Below are 19,638 nucleotides of genomic sequence, written 5' to 3'. Positions count from 1 at the left end.
AATATGAAAGAATTTTATCATTTGAATATTTTGTTTTATAAGTACCGCTATCTATACTTCATTAGGCGAACTGGAATAAAACACGTAAACTTTTTATGTGCTTATTTTTGATTGGTGGGTAGAAACTTGATGGTGTGAACGTATATGGAACTACAGAGACAGTTGTCCTATTTGAACGTTGAGGTTATGTCGTTCTTCAGTGACTGAATGAAAAAATATGTATTTAATATTAATAAAAATAACACGACAGAAACAACTTAAATATAATATAGAAGTTTTAACATGAAGAACGACACAGTGACTATTCTATTTAAATTGATTTTATATTTTATTCTTACAATGTAAGTAGGAAATAATAAAAAACAGATTTATAGTGACGTTTTTTTCATAAATATTTTTCTTAAATAGTGAAAGTTGAATTGATTTCTATTAATTTTTACGTTTCATTTCGTGATTAAGTACAATCAATAACTTTCATTAGGAATTTTTTTCTTACTTAAATATTTCGTTGTTGATATCGCATTTTTATCATTTTGTTACCAGGATGTATGTTAATGAGATTTTTTTTAACATAAAATTAGCATTAATAAAAATTAAAAAAAAGAACAAGTTATATATTCCTTCTATACATATTAATTAATCTTTTATAGACCTTATACTAATACAGATGATGAAACTGTTTTAAGTTCTGTTAATACTCTTATTCTAAATATATCTAATGGAGTTTATCAAAAAAATGATAATTCTGATGAAAATGCGTCTAGCATAGCATCTGCTGTTGAACTTATTTTAGAACCTAGTGTAAATATTGAAGAGAGTGTTAAAGTTGCCATAGATTTTGAGAGTCTCGAGGGTCAAAGTAGACCCAATACTGAAAACGACAAGTCTGATTTACCAAATAGGTAAGTTTTTCAAAAATATATATATAAAAAGTGTTAAATATATATTAAGATGATTGGTTAACCTTTTAAACAATTCGTCTAATGTATTGTTCTATTTTTTATTAATTCTAACCTAAAAGTTTCGAAAATTAGTTTTGTTTACGAATTTTCCATCACGTTAATCACCTATTTTATATATTTTCATAAAATTTTTGACCTTTTTTGTTTCTTCAGCTGGGAAATGACAATTATTGACCTTCCGTGCTCGGAAACAGAATTGTTGACCTTTTGTCTTCCTTCAAATGGGAGATGATCATTTTCTGCAGGATTGTGTTTCCCCAGCTAGTAGACAATCATTTCCTGCAGGAATTTGAACCTATTGTGATTCTCCAGCTGGGAGTTGACCATTTTCTTCATAATTGTAGACCTTTTGTGTTCCTCCAGCTGGAAAATGATCATTTTCTGCAGAATCGTTGACCTCTTAAGGTTCTCCAGATAGGAGACGATAATTTTCATTTTTTTCTAGAGTTTCTACTGATGATACGCCAGTTTTGTTGTCAACAGAAAGCTCGACCGTGGAGTTGGATCAACTCCCGGACATTTCTGTAGTAATAACTAGTCAAAGTGAAGAAATATCTTCGAAGAAGATAGTAGTAAACGAAAACGATAACATTCCAATTAATATTTCCATTAACGGTACAGAAACTGATATAATTCAAAATAACATCGAACTAGAAAAAAATGAAACTGAAGTAAAATCTGAGGATATGCCCTCGTTTTCTGAATGGGCGCAAAAAAGGTTGGAAGAGGTGGAAAAAAATGAACAGGTCAATTCGACTAAAGGTCATCAAACCACTAATGGTAAGTTTTTAAATATGAATTAAAAACTAATAATGTAGTAGACGTATTTCTACTAAAAATTCAATTTTTATTTCAATTTCTGATATAAACAAAGACAAATGGTATTATAACGCATTAGTGTACAAACTGCCTTAAATACTAAATCTTATCATATACAATAATAATCATAAAATCAGTAGATAAGGACATTTATAAATGAAAATAAGTAATTGGAGATGATACATTGATGGGATTTGAGTGTTTAATCATAAATTAGGGACACTTTGAATCACTTAACTGTATGATTAACAAATTCAAATGGTTCCCTTTAGGAGTGGCGAGATAATTTATTGATTAATTATTTCTGAATTTAAGGTTATTTTCGAATTAAAACGATATTAATAAGACTTGATTACAATTCATTCAATAAATAAATAGAATAGAATGATTTATTTCAGTAATTTTCAGCAAGTCTGTTTATTTCAGAGTGACTTCAATCCATTTTTCGACTGAAAAAAAACTATCTCCATGTTCGATTCATTATGACGTAATTTCATTTTTCGAGTTATTTTCGACAAGCCCTTGTATTTGACACCCATGTATATTGTTATAACTTGTCTGTCATATTGGGTGTAGTCCTTATTGTTTCGAAATAACACTATTAAGGGATTTACAAAAGTGGTTGATGCAGAAATATTTTCATTAAGTGTTGAAAAACATTTGATACAGTTTTTATGATAATAAAATAGTTGAAAAATGTACTAAACGTATTATTCGTTAATATGGATTAGAGAAACAATGATATTTGCAAACAAAAATATTTTAGTTTTAATCTAAATAAACTAACCTTCAAATTTAATTTAAAACCAAAACCTTCGATATAATACAACACTTTTGAATGTTTAAATAATGTATGAAATCCAATTAAAGTGACAGGTAAAAATTACGGGGGGTGTTTTGAAATTTACGTCAATGACAATTAGTGGTTTGTTTAACATTTACGTTAATTAACAGTGGTTACTGTGTAATTTTTATTCTACGATATTATTTTTTATAATATTTTCATTTTTTCATAATTAGTACTACAAAATATTTGATAATATCTCATCGAACATTTCAAACGAATTAGTCACTGCTTTATACTTTTTTTTACAACATGGCGACGAGATAACAATCCATTATGGCGTCGATTTCCTAAAGTCATTTACCGGGATGTTTATTTACGTAATAAACAAGGCAAATTAAGTCAGTGAAATCGAAATTTGTTTACGCGTATTTTAATTATAATATATAAAGTAAATATTAGTGTTTTTGTGTGGAATTTGAGTAACATTTTCAACTTGTGTTAATGGATTACAGATTCACGATTGGGTAAGGTTAGTTGTAAATATTTTGTCCCGCTTGTTTCCATATTTCGTCTATTTACTCAGATATTGATTTGTTTCGTAGTAAATATTTCGATGCGATAAGATTATTTTTATCGATTGATATGTGTAATTAAAAAAATACTTGAATGTTAAGGTACTAGTTTTTAATCAAAAGGATACGAATTGTATATAGTTTGTTGTTATAACGAAAAAAAAAATATATTTTAGTTTCTGGTGTTTTACCAAATATTCAGAATTGAATTCCGAATATTATACGACGATTTTTACCAAATTAAACGTTGAAATTTACACGAAATATCAACATAAGCTAATTTTACTGTAAACTTAAATTTAATGACCAATATAAGATATAAAAACCCTACAGAAATAATTGACAATTTAATGATTTCGACCTTGAATTATTAAATCAGTCCATTAGTTATTTAAACAAATGTTTACAATTGATTGTGTTCTACTTCAATGTTGAAACTTTTATAATATTCGTTTTATGTATATACGAGGTTTTTTAAAAATACTTTTGGCATTAAATTGTTTTTGATGGTATAATTTCATGTTGACGTTCGAAGGTAGCTTAGAGTTAACAGATTATTTTTTAAGTTCTCATATTTGACGCTGCATCAATACCACGTGACCTCATTTGACGTTCCAACGTCAATATGAAATTGTATCTAAATGTAGGGTTATAAAAAACAATATTTTCAATAATTTTTGTTTGTATTTGAGATGAAAAGTTTGAAAATCAATTTTTTTAGACAAAAAAAATTCAAAAACTACTCAAACTTCCCGAAATGTTTTTGAAAATTGTTTTTTTCTCGAAGAATTTTGTTTTTCTTTTCGGAAAAATAACAATTTGAAAAAAAAAACAGTTAAATAACAAATTATTATGACTTTTGATTTATAATTTCGCTCTTAATTGATAGAAAATCGAGAAATTGACATACCAAAAGTTTGAAAACGAAAATTTCAAAACTTTTCTGGTTTATATAAAAGAAAATAAATAGAAATCATATCGTAATATTAAAAAGAAATAAATTTTCATTCTCTAATTAAATTATTGTGAAATGCACGCAACAAAAAAAGCGTTAATAAGAATCCTAACCTAACATAACCTAAAAATTTTTTAATAATTCGTAAAATAATCATATCCAATGGTTTTTTTTTCTCAAATTTTTCGTTTTTTTAAGTAATTTTCGAAAAAAAAATACGAAATTATTCAAAAATCATGTTTAATTAGAGGTATTCTTAGTTTTTGGAGTTTTTTATGGACAAAAAATCGAATATTATAATTATGCAGTGAAACCTAATCTTGTGTATTTTTCAAGGGAAAGCTCAAAACGCCAAACTCCGTTGGAAAAATTACGCTTCGTTAGATTGCGGAGCGAAAGTGGTGGCTGCGAATCCGGAAGCCGTCAGTCCAGGAGCGATTTTATCGCCTTCGAGCGACGAATACAAATTGAATCCTTGCACGAGTCGCATCTGGTTCGTCGTAGAACTGTGCGAGGCTATACAAGCCAAAAAAATCGACCTCGCCAATTACGAATTGTTCTCGTCGTCGCCGAAAGAATTTACGGTTTCCGTCAGCGAGAGATTTCCCACTCGAGATTGGGCCCTAATTGGAAAATTTACGGCCGAAGATGAAAGAGATATCCAAAGTTTCGATTTAGATACGGAACTGTTTGGAAAATATATTAAAGTCGAGATCAAATCTCATTACGGGTCCGAGCATTATTGTCCCATTTCCTTGTTTCGGGCATACGGAGCTTCGGTTTTCGAAGGTAAATGCAGTGCAGGTGTTTTTTATTTTTTTCGTATTGAATCGTTTCGATATTTGTCAAATTTACGATTGAAAATCCCTCAATTTTTATTTTTATGTCGGGATATTGTTATATTTTACAATATCCCCACTGAATTATTGATTTTTGACAGTCATATTTTTATTTTCTCTGTTTCGGTCAATTTTTTTTACCAAAATTTGATGAAATAATGCCGTAAATGTCAAATTTTGACAGGTGTAACACAATTGTCAAGTTTTGACAGGTTTTTACTTGATCGTTTGAATTATTTGTTGAAAACGGGAATAAACGTCAAACTTTGTTATATTTTAACGGTATCATCGGAATTATTCTTCGAAATTTGGTACAAATGTCAAATTTTGACAGTTTTTTCACCGGATCTTTAAAATTATTTGTTGAAAACGGGCACAATTGTCAAGTTTTGACAGGTGTAACAAAATGCGAAAAAATGATCGATTAGAAATTGAAAAGAAAAGGTTTTGAATGTCAATTTCGTGGAATTTTGATAATGCAATTGTTAAAAATGGAAAATAATGACGCGAACGTCAAATTTCGGTTTACTACGAGTTAAAGTTTGACAGGTTCTCTAAGATGTGTTGGAGTTTTTAATGGAATTTTTATTTTCGTTGTTTCGATCAATTTTTTTTACTAAGATTCGATGAAATAATGTTGAAAATGTCAAATTTTGACAGGTGTAATAAAATGATCGGTTAGAAGTTTAGAAAAAAAGGAGTTTTGGCGATGTAATCGTAAAAAATTGAAAAGTTTTGCGGAACGCGTCTCGTTTTTTGACAGATTTTCAATGAATATTTGAAATTTTTTGCAAAAACTGTTAAATTTTTGCACAAATGTCAAATGTGGACATTTTATTTCAAAATAAATTGAAACTTGGAGAGGTATTGGGAAAAATGTTTGTTAAAAATGGGTATAAACGTCAAATTTTGACAGGTCTTCACCGTATCGCTGAAATTATTTTTCGAAATTTGGCACAATTGTCAAATTTTGACAGTTTTTTCACCGGATCTTTGAAATTATTGGTTGAAAATGGGCACAATTGTCAAGTTTTGACAGGTTTTCACATAATCCTTTGAATTATTTGTTAAAAATGGGTATAAACGTCAAATTTTGACAGGTCTTCACATAATCCTTTGAATTATTTGTTAAAAATGGGTATAAACGTCAAATTTTGACAGGTCTTCACCGTATCGCTGAAATTATTTTTCGAAATTTGGCGCAAATGTCAAATTTTGACAGTTTTTTCACCGGATCGTTGAAATTATTGGTTGAAAATGGGCACAATTGACAGGTTTTCAAATAATCCTTTGCATTATTTGTTAAAAATGGGTATAAACGTCAAATTTTGACAGATCTTCACCGTATCGCTGAAATTATTTTTCGAAATTTGGCACAATTGTCAAATTTTGACAGTTTTTTCACCGGATCTTTGAAATTATTGGTTGAAAATGGGCACAATTGTCAAGTTTTGACAGGTTTTCACATAATCCTTTGAATTATTTGTTAAAAATGGGTATAAACGTCAAATTTTGACAGGTCTTCACCGTATCGCTGAAATTGTTTTTCGAAATTTGGCGCAAATGTCAAATTTTGACAGTTTTTTCACCGGATCGTTGAAATTATTGGTTGAAAATGGGCACAATTGTCAAGTTTTGACAGGTTTTCACATAATCCTTTGAATTATTTGTTAAAAATGGGTATAAACGTCAAATTTTGACAGGTCTTCACCGTATCGCTGAAATTATTTTTCGAAATTTGGCACAATTGTCAAATTTTGACAGTTTTTTCACCGGATCTTTGAAATTATTGGTTGAAAATGGGCACAATTGTCAAGTTTTGACAGGTTTTCACATAATCCTTTGAATTATTTGTTAAAAATGGGTATAAACGTCAAATTTTGACAGGTCTTCACCGTATCGCTGAAATTATTTTTCGAAATTTGGCGCAAATGTCAAATTTTGACAGTTTTTTCACCGGATCGTTGAAATTATTGGTTGAAAATGGGCACAATTGTCAAGTTTTGACAGGTTTTCACATAATCCTTTGAATTATTTGTTAAAAATGGGTATAAACGTCAAATTTTGACAGGTCTTCACCGTATCGCTGAAATTATTTTTCGAAATTTGGCGCAAATGTCAAATTTTGACAGTTTTTTCACCGGATCGTTGAAATTATTGGTTGAAAATGGGCACAATTGTCAAGTTTTGACAGGTTTTCACATAATCCTTTGAATTATTTGTTATGAATGGGTATAAACGTCAAATTTTGACAGGTCTTCACCGTATCGCTGAAATTATTTTTCGAAATTTGGCGCAAATGTCAAATTTTGTCAGTTTTTTCACCGGATCGTTGAAATTATTGGTTGAAAATGGGCACAATTGTCAAGTTTTGACAGGTTTTCACATAATCCTTTGAATTATTTGTTAAAAATGGGTATAAACGTCAAATTTTGACAGATCTTCACCGTATCGCTGAAATTATTTTTCGAAATTTGGCGCAAATGTCAAATTTTGACAGTTTTTTCACCGGATCGTTGAAATTATTGGTTGAAAATGGGCACAATTGTCAAGTTTTGACAGGTTTTCACATAATCCTTTGAATTATTTGTTAAAAATGGGTATAAACGTCAAATTTTGACAGATCTTCACCGTATCGCTGAAATTATTTTTCGAAATTTGGCGCAAATGTCAAATTTTGACAGTTTTTTCACCGGATCGTTGAAATTATTGGTTGAAAATGGGCACAATTGTCAAGTTTTGACAGGTTTTCACATAATCCTTTGAATTATTTGTTAAAAATGGGTATAAACGTCAAATTTTGACAGATCTTCACCGTATCGCTGAAATTATTTTTCGAAATTTGGCGCAAATGTCAAATTTTGACAGTTTTTTCACCGGATCGTTGAAATTATTGGTTGAAAATGGGCACAATTGTCAAGTTTTGACAGGTTTTCACATAATCCTTTGAATTATTTGTTAAAAATGGGTATAAACGTCAAATTTTGACAGATCTTCACCGTATCGCTGAAATTATTTTTCGAAATTTGGCGCAAATGTCAAATTTTGACAGTTTTTTCACCGGATCGTTGAAATTATTGGTTGAAAATGGGCACAATTGTCAAGTTTTGACAGGTTTTCACATAATCCTTTGAATTATTTGTTATGAATGGGTATAAACGTCAAATTTTGACAGGTCTTCACCGTATCGCTGAAATTATTTTTCGAAATTTGGCGCAAATGTCAAATTTTGTCAGTTTTTTCACCGGATCGTTGAAATTATTGGTTGAAAATGGGCACAATTGTCAAGTTTTGACAGGTTTTCACATAATCCTTTGAATTATTTGTTAAAAATGGGTATAAACGTCAAATTTTGACAGATCTTCACCGTATCGCTGAAATTATTTTTCGAAATTTGGCGCAAATGTCAAATTTTGACAGTTTTTTCACCGGATCGTTGAAATTATTGGTTGAAAATGGGCACAATTGTCAAGTTTTGACAGGTTTTCACATAATCCTTTGAATTATTTGTTATGAATGGGTATAAACGTCAAATTTTGACAGGTCTTCACCGTATCGCTGAAATTATTTTTCGAAATTTGGCGCAAATGTCAAATTTTGACAGTTTTTTCACCGGATCGTTGAAATTATTGGTTGAAAATGGGCACAATTGTCAAGTTTTGACAGGTTTTCACATAATCCTTTGAATTATTTGTTAAAAATGGGTATAAACGTCAAATTTTGACAGATCTTCACCGTATCGCTGAAATTATTTTTCGAAATTTGGCGCAAATGTCAAATTTTGACAGTTTTTTCACCGGATCGTTGAAATTATTGGTTGAAAATGGGCACAATTGTCAAGTTTTGACAGGTTTTCACATAATCCTTTGAATTATTTGTTAAAAATGGGTATAAACGTCAAATTTTGACAGATCTTCACCGTATCGCTGAAATTATTTTTCGAAATTTGGCGCAAATGTCAAATTTTGACAGTTTTTTCACCGGATCGTTGAAATTATTGGTTGAAAATGGGCACAATTGTCAAGTTTTGACAGGTTTTCACATAATCCTTTGAATTATTTGTTAAAAATGGGTATAAACGTCAAATTTTGACAGGTCTTCACCGTATCGCTGAAATTATTTTTCGAAATTTGGCGCAAATGTCAAATTTTGACAGTTTTTTCACCGGATCGTTGAAATTATTGGTTGAAAATGGGCACAATTGTCAAGTTTTGACAGGTTTTCACATAATCCTTTGAATTATTTGTTAAAAATGGGTATAAACGTCAAATTTTGACAGGTCTTCACCGTATCGCTGAAATTATTTTTCGAAATTTGGCGCAAATGTCAAATTTTGACAGTTTTTTCACCGGATCGTTGAAATTATTGGTTGAAAATGGGCACAATTGTCAAGTTTTGACAGGTTTTCACATAATCCTTTGAATTATTTGTTAAAAATGGGTATAAACGTCAAATTTTGACAGGTCTTCACCGTATCGCTGAAATTATTTTTCGAAATTTGGCGCAAATGTCAAATTTTGACAGTTTTTTCACCGGATCGTTGAAATTATTGGTTGAAAATGGGCACAATTGTCAAGTTTTGACAGGTTTTCACATAATCCTTTGAATTATTTGTTAAAAATGGGTATAAACGTCAAATTTTGACAGGTCTTCACCGTATCGCTGAAATTATTTTTCGAAATTTGGCGCAAATGTCAAATTTTGACAGTTTTTTCACCGGATCGTTGAAATTATTGGTTGAAAATGGGCACAATTGACAGGTTTTCAAATAATCCTTTGCATTATTTGTTAAAAATGGGTATAAACGTCAAATTTTGACAGATCTTCACCGTATCGCTGAAATTATTTTTCGAAATTTGGCACAATTGTCAAATTTTGACAGTTTTTTCACCGGATCTTTGAAATTATTGGTTGAAAATGGGCACAATTGTCAAGTTTTGACAGGTTTTCACATAATCCTTTGAATTATTTGTTAAAAATGGGTATAAACGTCAAATTTTGACAGGTCTTCACATAATCCTTTGAATTATTTGTTAAAAATGGGTATAAACGTCAAATTTTGACAGGTCTTCACCGTATCGCTGAAATTATTTTTCGAAATTTGGCGCAAATGTCAAATTTTGACAGTTTTTTCACCGGATCGTTGAAATTATTGGTTGAAAATGGGCACAATTGTCAAGATCAAAATTTACCATTTTTTATGAATTTTCCAGATAAATTTGATATTTTTTCGATAAAATTTTTTCTACACATGAAAGTTTCGTCAATTTCGCGAATTAGATTCAAAAGTTAAATAAATAAAATATAAAACGAAAATGAAAATCCACTAAGATTCGTAAAATTTGTTACCTACTTCACCGTTGACAAAAAAATCTGTCAAGATTCGATATTTGCGACAGTTTTTTCCAAAAATATCAATCAAAATTACACCTTAACGAACCTTTGAACATATTTTTTTGAATAAAATTTCTGCAACAATCCCAAACCGTAGTTCTTCAAAAAGAAGATGCCGCCAACGTAAACCGACCGGACGAAGACGACGACGACGACGACGAAGATGACGAAGAAAACGGCTTAAATCCAACGCAAAACGACAAAAAAAATCTATTCAGTTCAGCAACGGACGCCGTAATGTCCGTAGTAAAAAGAGCCGCCCAAATATTGGGTACAAAAACGGACGAACAAACGCCCAATACGAAAAACGCCGCTTCGGCAGGAGCCCTAATAAACACCTGCAGTTCCCCGAGACACGTAATCGGTTGCGAAACCTGCGACGAAACCCTATTCGGCAAAGTAAATAAATAAATTCGATCCGAACGAAATAAAAACTACTTACAATCGAATAATTTTCCAGATCTACGAATTACTCAGCTGCAAATCGTCGGAAATCAAACGTTTAGTCGGCGTACCCTCCGTCTACGACACCCTGACGTCGTCGTCGATATGCAAAAAATTCGGCTACGATTTCAAAAATTCCACCGAAAGGAACCATCTGATAAAAAATATCGAAACCTTCTTTCCCGAACATTACGTCGGGGCGATGTGCAACGAAGCGGCCATCGTCGAAAACACCGGAGTCGTCAACGTCAGTCAATTATTCCGGAACGTAACCTCGAATATACCGGGAGATAATATCGTCGACGTCGCCGATACCAGAGAGGAGGTTGTAATAACGGAACGGGCGACATCTATCGATAATACGGAAAATAAAACGTGGAAATATTTTCCGGCCGACGAAATAAAACCGACCAAGACTTTAACGGTAAACGAGAACGTCACCAAAACAGATACGCCCGACGGAAACGGTACGAAAAAGGATACGGAAATTGCGGATACTTATACGGAGGGTGTCGTTGGCGACGGCGGATTCGTTAACGACGGTTACATGTCGACGGAAAGTAGCGACGTTTTGGACGATCAGTTTATATCGGATTTTACGACCGAAGGTCAAAATCAAAATTTTGTTAGTTCCTCGTCGGCTAATAGTCCTCAAGCGGCGAAAGAATCCATTTTTTTGAGGTTATTTAATCGGATCAAGGTGAGTTGTTTTTTTTTTTTTGTCTATTCGATAATTTTGTTATTTTTTTTATCGGTTTCGTCCACTTCTAACTAATAATTTTCGTTAAAATATCGTTCGTCTTCGAAATTTTAGTAAACTTGTCTGACGACCCTCGTATTTATACGTAAAACGCTCAAATGATTAAGATTTTTTATTTTTTTGAGTGTATCGTTATTTTTTATCGGTTTCGTCCACCTCTAACTAATAATTTTCGTTAAAATATCGTTCGTCTTCGAATTTTCACTGAATCTATCCAACGACCCTCGTATTTATACGTAAAACTAACCAAATGATTAAGATTTTTTATTTTTTTGAGTGTATCGTTATTTTTTATCGGTTTCGTCCACCTCTAACTAATAATTTTCGTTAAAATATCATTCGTCTTCGAAATTTTAGTAAACTTGTCTGACGACCCTCGTATTTATACGTAAAACGCTCAAATGATTAAGATTTTTTATTTTTTTGAGTGTATCGTTATTTTTTATCGGTTTCGTCCACCTCTCACTAATAATTTTCGTTAAAATATCGTTTGTCTTCGAAATTTCACTGAATCTATCCAACGACCCTCGTATTTATACGTAAAACTAACCAAATGATTAAGATTTTTTATTTTTTTGAGTGTATCGTTATTTTTTATCGGTTTCGTCCACCTCTAACTAATAATTTTCGTTAAAATATCGTCCGTCTTCGAAATTTCACTGAATCTATCCAACGACCCTCGTATTTATACGTAAAACTAACCAAATGATTAAGATTTTTTATTTTTTTGAGTGTATCGTTATTTTTTATCGGTTTCGTCCACCTCTAACTAATAATTTTCGTTAAAATATCATTCGTCTTCGAAATTTTAGTAAACTTGTCTGACGACCCTCGTATTTATACGTAAAACGCTCAAATGATTAAGATTTTTTATTTTTTTGAGTGTATCGTTATTTTTTATCGGTTTCGTCCACCTCTCACTAATAATTTTCGTTAAAATATCGTTTGTCTTCGAAATTTCACTGAATTTATCCAACGACCCTCGTATTTATACGTAAAACTAACCAAATGATTAAGATTTTTTATTTTTTTGAGTGTATCGTTATTTTTTATCGGTTTCGTCCACCTCTAACTAATAATTTTCGTTAAAATATCGTTCGTCTTCGAATTTTCACTGAATCTATCCAACGACCCTCGTATTTATACGTAAAACTAACCAAATGATTAAGATTTTTTATTTTTTTGAGTGTATCGTTATTTTTTATCGGTTTCGTCCACCTCTAACTAATAATTTTCGTTAAAATATCATTCGTCTTCGAAATTTTAGTAAACTTGTCTGACGACCCTCGTATTTATACGTAAAACGCTCAAATGATTAAGATTTTTTATTTTTTTGAGTGTATCGTTATTTTTTATCGGTTTCGTCCACCTCTCACTAATAATTTTCGTTAAAATATCGTTTGTCTTCGAAATTTCACTGAATCTATCCAACGACCCTCGTATTTATACGTAAAACTAACCAAATGATTAAGATTTTTTATTTTTTTGAGTGTATCGTTATTTTTTATCGGTTTCGTCCACCTCTAACTAATAATTTTCGTTAAAATATCGTCCGTCTTCGAAATTTCACTGAATCTATCCAACGACCCTCGTATTTATACGTAAAACTAACCAAATGATTAAGATTTTTTATTTTTTTGAGTGTATCGTTATTTTTTATCGGTTTCGTCCACCTCTAACTAATAATTTTCGTTAAAATATCATTCGTCTTCGAAATTTTAGTAAACTTGTCTGACGACCCTCGTATTTATACGTAAAACGCTCAAATGATTAAGATTTTTTATTTTTTTGAGTGTATCGTTATTTTTTATCGGTTTCGTCCACCTCTCACTAATAATTTTCGTTAAAATATCGTTTGTCTTCGAAATTTCACTGAATTTATCCAACGACCCTCGTATTTATACGTAAAACTAACCAAATGATTAAGATTTTTTATTTTTTTGAGTGTATCGTTATTTTTTATCGGTTTCGTCCACCTCTAACTAATAATTTTCGTTAAAATATCGTTCGTCTTCGAATTTTCACTGAATCTATCCAACGACCCTCGTATTTATACGTAAAACTAACCAAATGATTAAGATTTTTTATTTTTTTGAGTGTATCGTTATTTTTTATCGGTTTCGTCCACCTCTAACTAATAATTTTCGTTAAAATATCATTCGTCTTCGAAATTTTAGTAAACTTGTCTGACGACCCTCGTATTTATACGTAAAACGCTCAAATGATTAAGATTTTTTATTTTTTTGAGTGTATCGTTATTTTTTATCGGTTTCGTCCACCTCTCACTAATAATTTTCGTTAAAATATCGTTTGTCTTCGAAATTTCACTGAATTTATCCAACGACCCTCGTATTTATACGTAAAACTAACCAAATGATTAAGATTTTTTATTTTTTTGAGTGTATCGTTATTTTTTATCGGTTTCGTCCACCTCTAACTAATAATTTTCGTTAAAATATCATTCGTCTTCGAAATTTTAGTAAACTTGTCTGACGACCCTCGTATTTATACGTAAAACTAACCAAATGATTAAGATTTTTTATTTTTTTGAGTGTATCGTTATTTTTTATCGGTTTCGTCCACCTCTCACTAATAATTTTCGTTAAAATATCGTTTGTCTTCGAAATTTTAGTAAACTTGTCTGACGACCCTCGTATTTATACGTAAAACTAACCAAATGATTAAGATTTTTTATTTTTTTGAGTGTATCGTTATTTTTTATCGGTTTCGTCCACCTCTCACTAATAATTTTCGTTAAAATATCGTTTGTCTTCGAAATTTTAGTAAACTTGTCTGACGACCCTCGTATTTATACGTAAAACTAACCAAATGATTAAGATTTTTTATTTTTTTGAGTGTATCGTTATTTTTTATCGGTTTCGTCCACCTCTCACTAATAATTTTCGTTAAAATATCATTCGTCTTCGAAATTTTAGTAAACTTGTCTGACGACCCTCGTATTTATACGTAAAACGCTCAAATGATTAAGATTTTTTATTTTTTTGAGTGTATCGTTATTTTTTATCGGTTTCGTCCACCTCTCACTAATAATTTTCGTTAAAATATCGTTTGTCTTCGAAATTTCACTGAATTTATCCAACGACCCTCGTATTTATACGTAAAACTAACCAAATGATTAAGATTTTTTATTTTTTTGAGTGTATCGTTATTTTTTATCGGTTTCGTCCACCTCTAACTAATAATTTTCGTTAAAATATCGTTCGTCTTCGAATTTTCACTGAATCTATCCAACGACCCTCGTATTTATACGTAAAACTAACCAAATGATTAAGATTTTTTATTTTTTTGAGTGTATCGTTATTTTTTATCGGTTTCGTCCACCTCTAACTAATAATTTTCGTTAAAATATCATTCGTCTTCGAAATTTTAGTAAACTTGTCTGACGACCCTCGTATTTATACGTAAAACGCTCAAATGATTAAGATTTTTTATTTTTTTGAGTGTATCGTTATTTTTTATCGGTTTCGTCCACCTCTCACTAATAATTTTCGTTAAAATATCGTTTGTCTTCGAAATTTCACTGAATCTATCCAACGACCCTCGTATTTATACGTAAAACTAACCAAATGATTAAGATTTTTTATTTTTTTGAGTGTATCGTTATTTTTTATCGGTTTCGTCCACCTCTAACTAATAATTTTCGTTAAAATATCGTCCGTCTTCGAAATTTCACTGAATCTATCCAACGACCCTCGTATTTATACGTAAAACTAACCAAATGATTAAGATTTTTTATTTTTTTGAGTGTATCGTTATTTTTTATCGGTTTCGTCCACCTCTAACTAATAATTTTCGTTAAAATATCATTCGTCTTCGAAATTTTAGTAAACTTGTCTGACGACCCTCGTATTTATACGTAAAACGCTCAAATGATTAAGATTTTTTATTTTTTTGAGTGTATCGTTATTTTTTATCGGTTTCGTCCACCTCTCACTAATAATTTTCGTTAAAATATCGTTTGTCTTCGAAATTTCACTGAATTTATCCAACGACCCTCGTATTTATACGTAAAACTAACCAAATGATTAAGATTTTTTATTTTTTTGAGTGTATCGTTATTTTTTATCGGTTTCGTCCACCTCTAACTAATAATTTTCGTTAAAATATCGTTCGTCTTCGAATTTTCACTGAATCTATCCAACGACCCTCGTATTTATACGTAAAACTAACCAAATGATTAAGATTTTTTATTTTTTTGAGTGTATCGTTATTTTTTATCGGTTTCGTCCACCTCTAACTAATAATTTTCGTTAAAATATCATTCGTCTTCGAAATTTTAGTAAACTTGTCTGACGACCCTCGTATTTATACGTAAAACGCTCAAATGATTAAGATTTTTTATTTTTTTGAGTGTATCGTTATTTTTTATCGGTTTCGTCCACCTCTCACTAATAATTTTCGTTAAAATATCGTTTGTCTTCGAAATTTCACTGAATTTATCCAACGACCCTCGTATTTATACGTAAAACTAACCAAATGATTAAGATTTTTTATTTTTTTGAGTGTATCGTTATTTTTTATCGGTTTCGTCCACCTCTAACTAATAATTTTCGTTAAAATATCATTCGTCTTCGAAATTTTAGTAAACTTGTCTGACGACCCTCGTATTTATACGTAAAACGCTCAAATGATTAAGATTTTTTATTTTTTTGAGTGTATCGTTATTTTTTATCGGTTTCGTCCACCTCTCACTAATAATTTTCGTTAAAATATCGTTTGTCTTCGAAATTTCACTGAATCTATCCAACGACCCTCGTATTTATACGTAAAACTAACCAAATGATTAAGATTTTTTATTTTTTTGAGTGTATCGTTATTTTTTATCGGTTTCGTCCACCTCTAACTAATAATTTTCGTTAAAATATCGTCCGTCTTCGAAATTTCACTGAATTTATCCAACGACCCTCGTATTTATACGTAAAACTAACCAAATGATTACGATTTTTTATTTTTTTGAGTGTATCGTTATTTTATATTCGATTCGTCCACCTCTAATTAATAATTTTCGTTGAAATATCGTCCGTCTTCGAAATTTCAATGAATTTATCCAACGACCCTCGTATTTATACGTAAAACTAACCAAATGATTGCGACTTTTGTATTTTTTTGAGTGTATCGTTATTTTTTAGCGGTTTCGTCCACCTCTAACTAATAATTTTCGTTGAAATATCGTCCATCTTCGAAATTTCAGTGAATCTTTCTAACGACCCTCGTATTTATACGTAAAACTAACCAAATGATTAAGATTTTTTATTTTTTTGAGTGTATCGTTATTTTTTATCGGTTTCGTCCACCTCTAACTAATAATTTTCGTTGAAATATCGTCCATCTTCGAAATTTCAGTGAATCTTTCTAACGACCCTCGTATTTATACGTAAAACGCTCAAATGATTAAGATTTTTTATTTTTTTGAGTGTATCGTTATTTTTTATCGGTTTCGTCCACCTCTAACTAATAATTTTCGTTAAAATATCGTCCATCTTCGAAATTTCACTGAATCTATCTAACGACCCTCGTATTTACACGTAAAACTAACCAAATGATTACGACTTTTGTATTTTTTTGAGTGTATCGTTATTTTTTATCGGTTTCGTCCACCTCTAACTAATAATTTTCGTTGAAATATCGTCCATCTTTGTAATTTTGGCACATTTCAACCGGATCTTAATAAAATCGTCAAATTGTGACGGATTTTCATCGAATATTTTATTGTTTTTTTATACGGAATTATTTTTGGATTATATTTGTATCTTAAACTTTTCTTACGACCCTCGTATTTAAACGTAAAACTCTAAAATGATTAAGATTTTTGATTTTTTTGAATGTATCGTTATTTTGTATCGGTTTCGTCCACCTCTAATTGATATTTTCGTTGATATATCGTCCATCTTTGAAATTTTGACAGATTTCAAACGGATCTTAACAAAAACGTCAAATTGTGACAGATTTTCATCGAATATTTTATTGTTTTTTTATACGGAATTATTTTTGGGTTATATTTTATTTTCTTGAATGTATCGTTATTTTTTATCGCTTTCGTCCACCTCTAACTAATAACTTTCGTTAAAATATCGTTCGTCTTCGAAATTTCCATAAACATCGTCAAATTTTTAAACAGTTCTATCGAATTTTCCCAACTTTTTATTCTAAAAATACAAAATTATACGTATAAACGTCAAATATCGACAGATTTGACAGGATCTAGTATTTTTTTCATTGCAGATACAAATTTCTTGTTAAAAATTGAAAAAAAAAATTTATATGGAATTTCAAGATTCAACGTAATAAAATAAAAAAAAAATAAAAATCCAACGACTTTTCGTACTACTCTCGTATATAAAAAAATAATAAATAATTTATTGTCAAGTCAATGCTAAATCCCACGAATTTATTTACGAAAAAAAAAATTCGTCAAAATTCAAATATTTTCTAAATTTTGATACAACTTGGGAAAAATTTGATTATACGGGGTTCGTTCCAAAAAGAATCGCCCGATTTCATAGGTATATACATATTTTCAAAACTAATATATTAATTAACACACCGTTTATTTTCGTAACAAATTTAACGCGCTCCATTTTTAAATAACAGAAAAAATTTTTTTCGACGACAACCGCAATCTACCGGAAATTGTTCTAAATCTTATGATTCTTTTGGAACGAACCGGCCGGTATATTAGGGATTTTTAATAGGCGCTGGAAAGGAACATGTCGCTGTCGAGTCAGTACTTGGAGGAATTGAGTAAACGTTACAAAAAGCAAGTGGAAGAGATGCGCGAAGAAACCCAAAAGCGAGACGAGCTCAACAAACAACTCGAAGAACGTCTCCACAAATTAACGACCACCATTGAAAATATGACGGCCGAACGAAGGACGTTCCTCGCCATCGCGTACTGTTTACTTTTTCTCGGCTTTGCCTGTTGTTGCGTTTGTTTTTTTTGCGGCAAACGCTCGGATTGTTCGCGAGACATCGAAAAAAGCGTTGAGGTTGCTCGTCGTAAGTCTGTCGACGAATTGAAAACCGCCCATAAAGAAGAGAAGAAACGTCGGCCGAGCGATCAAGTTTTGAAGATCGTTCGTTATTCTTCGTTAAACGAAGACGATCGATTGAAGAGAATACGAAAAAAGAAGAAGAAAGTTCGTCATAACCGGTCGATATCTTTGGATAGTATAAAATTGAAAAATAGATGGCAGGATGAGAAGGAAACGACGCCGACTAATAAAATAGAAGAAGTGCCGGTGGTTTTGGACGAAAGCGACAATTCCATATTGGACGGTTGTAAATTATCGAAAGAAGTCGATGTCAAATCTAGTCAGATTGAAATCGAGAGTAATCTAACGAATTATACGAATATTATTTCTAATGAACCCGTTAAGAAAGAGAAGAAGAGCTTAAAAAGGCTGTTGAAAAAAGTTTTTTAACTATTTCATTTTATTTCTCTCAAACCCCCTGTATGTTACTTATTGTTTACTTATACTGTAATTTATTTAAATATATAATTTTTTTGAATCGTTTTTTTTTTCTTTTTTACACCCACCCTGTAAACTACGAACGCATCTCTTTGTTCGAAGTTCTTATTTCGAATTATTCTAATGATCGATCACGAAATTATCGTATGCGATTCGATCAATTCTAAACTAAACTAAATAAAATAGTTTTATGTTCTTGAAATACATCGATTTACATAATCGCTATAAATAAATATCCGTTCGTAATTCGATTATCATCGATATCCATCCTAAACTGACCTCGAATCTAACGCAACGTCAAGGTTGATAGCGAATAGGTTGCCCAATAACATTGGATGCGACGGACTAAAGAAAGAAGCTATTGCGTCACTTATCGAAAATTATCCATATTGTTTACGTATTATTTATGGGGTTTCTAATCGAAAGTACTTATTATACCGATTCTAATTCAATTACCCATCGAATGGGAATTCTTCATAAACTAGAATGATATGAAACGGAATCTAACGCAGCATCAAGGTTGATATAGGATGGGTTGTCCAATAACATGGATACGACAGACATTACGACACATATTTAAAATAATCCAATAAATAGTGTATATACTGGATTTGTA

General features: G+C 30.9%; 1 protein-coding gene across 1 annotated transcript; it reads left to right on the top strand.

Moving 5' to 3' along the window:
• Positions 1-89: 89 nt before the first annotated feature.
• LOC130440681 (SUN domain-containing ossification factor) lies at positions 90-19,067 on the top strand. The gene is made up of 7 exons (XM_056773946.1): positions 90-341; positions 651-902; positions 1,408-1,742; positions 4,432-4,884; positions 10,426-10,727; positions 10,789-11,472; positions 18,246-19,067. The coding sequence occupies exons 1-7, from the start codon at positions 283-285 to the stop codon at positions 18,972-18,974; spliced, it is 2,814 nt and encodes a 937-aa protein (XP_056629924.1). The 5' UTR covers positions 90-282; the 3' UTR covers positions 18,975-19,067.
• Positions 19,068-19,638: the final 571 nt, after the last annotated feature.

This window comes from Diorhabda sublineata, chromosome 2 (assembly GCF_026230105.1).
Source record: "Diorhabda sublineata isolate icDioSubl1.1 chromosome 2, icDioSubl1.1, whole genome shotgun sequence".
Taxonomy (NCBI): Eukaryota; Metazoa; Arthropoda; class Insecta; order Coleoptera; family Chrysomelidae; genus Diorhabda; species Diorhabda sublineata.
This window is presented reverse-complemented; position numbering and strand designations above follow the sequence as displayed.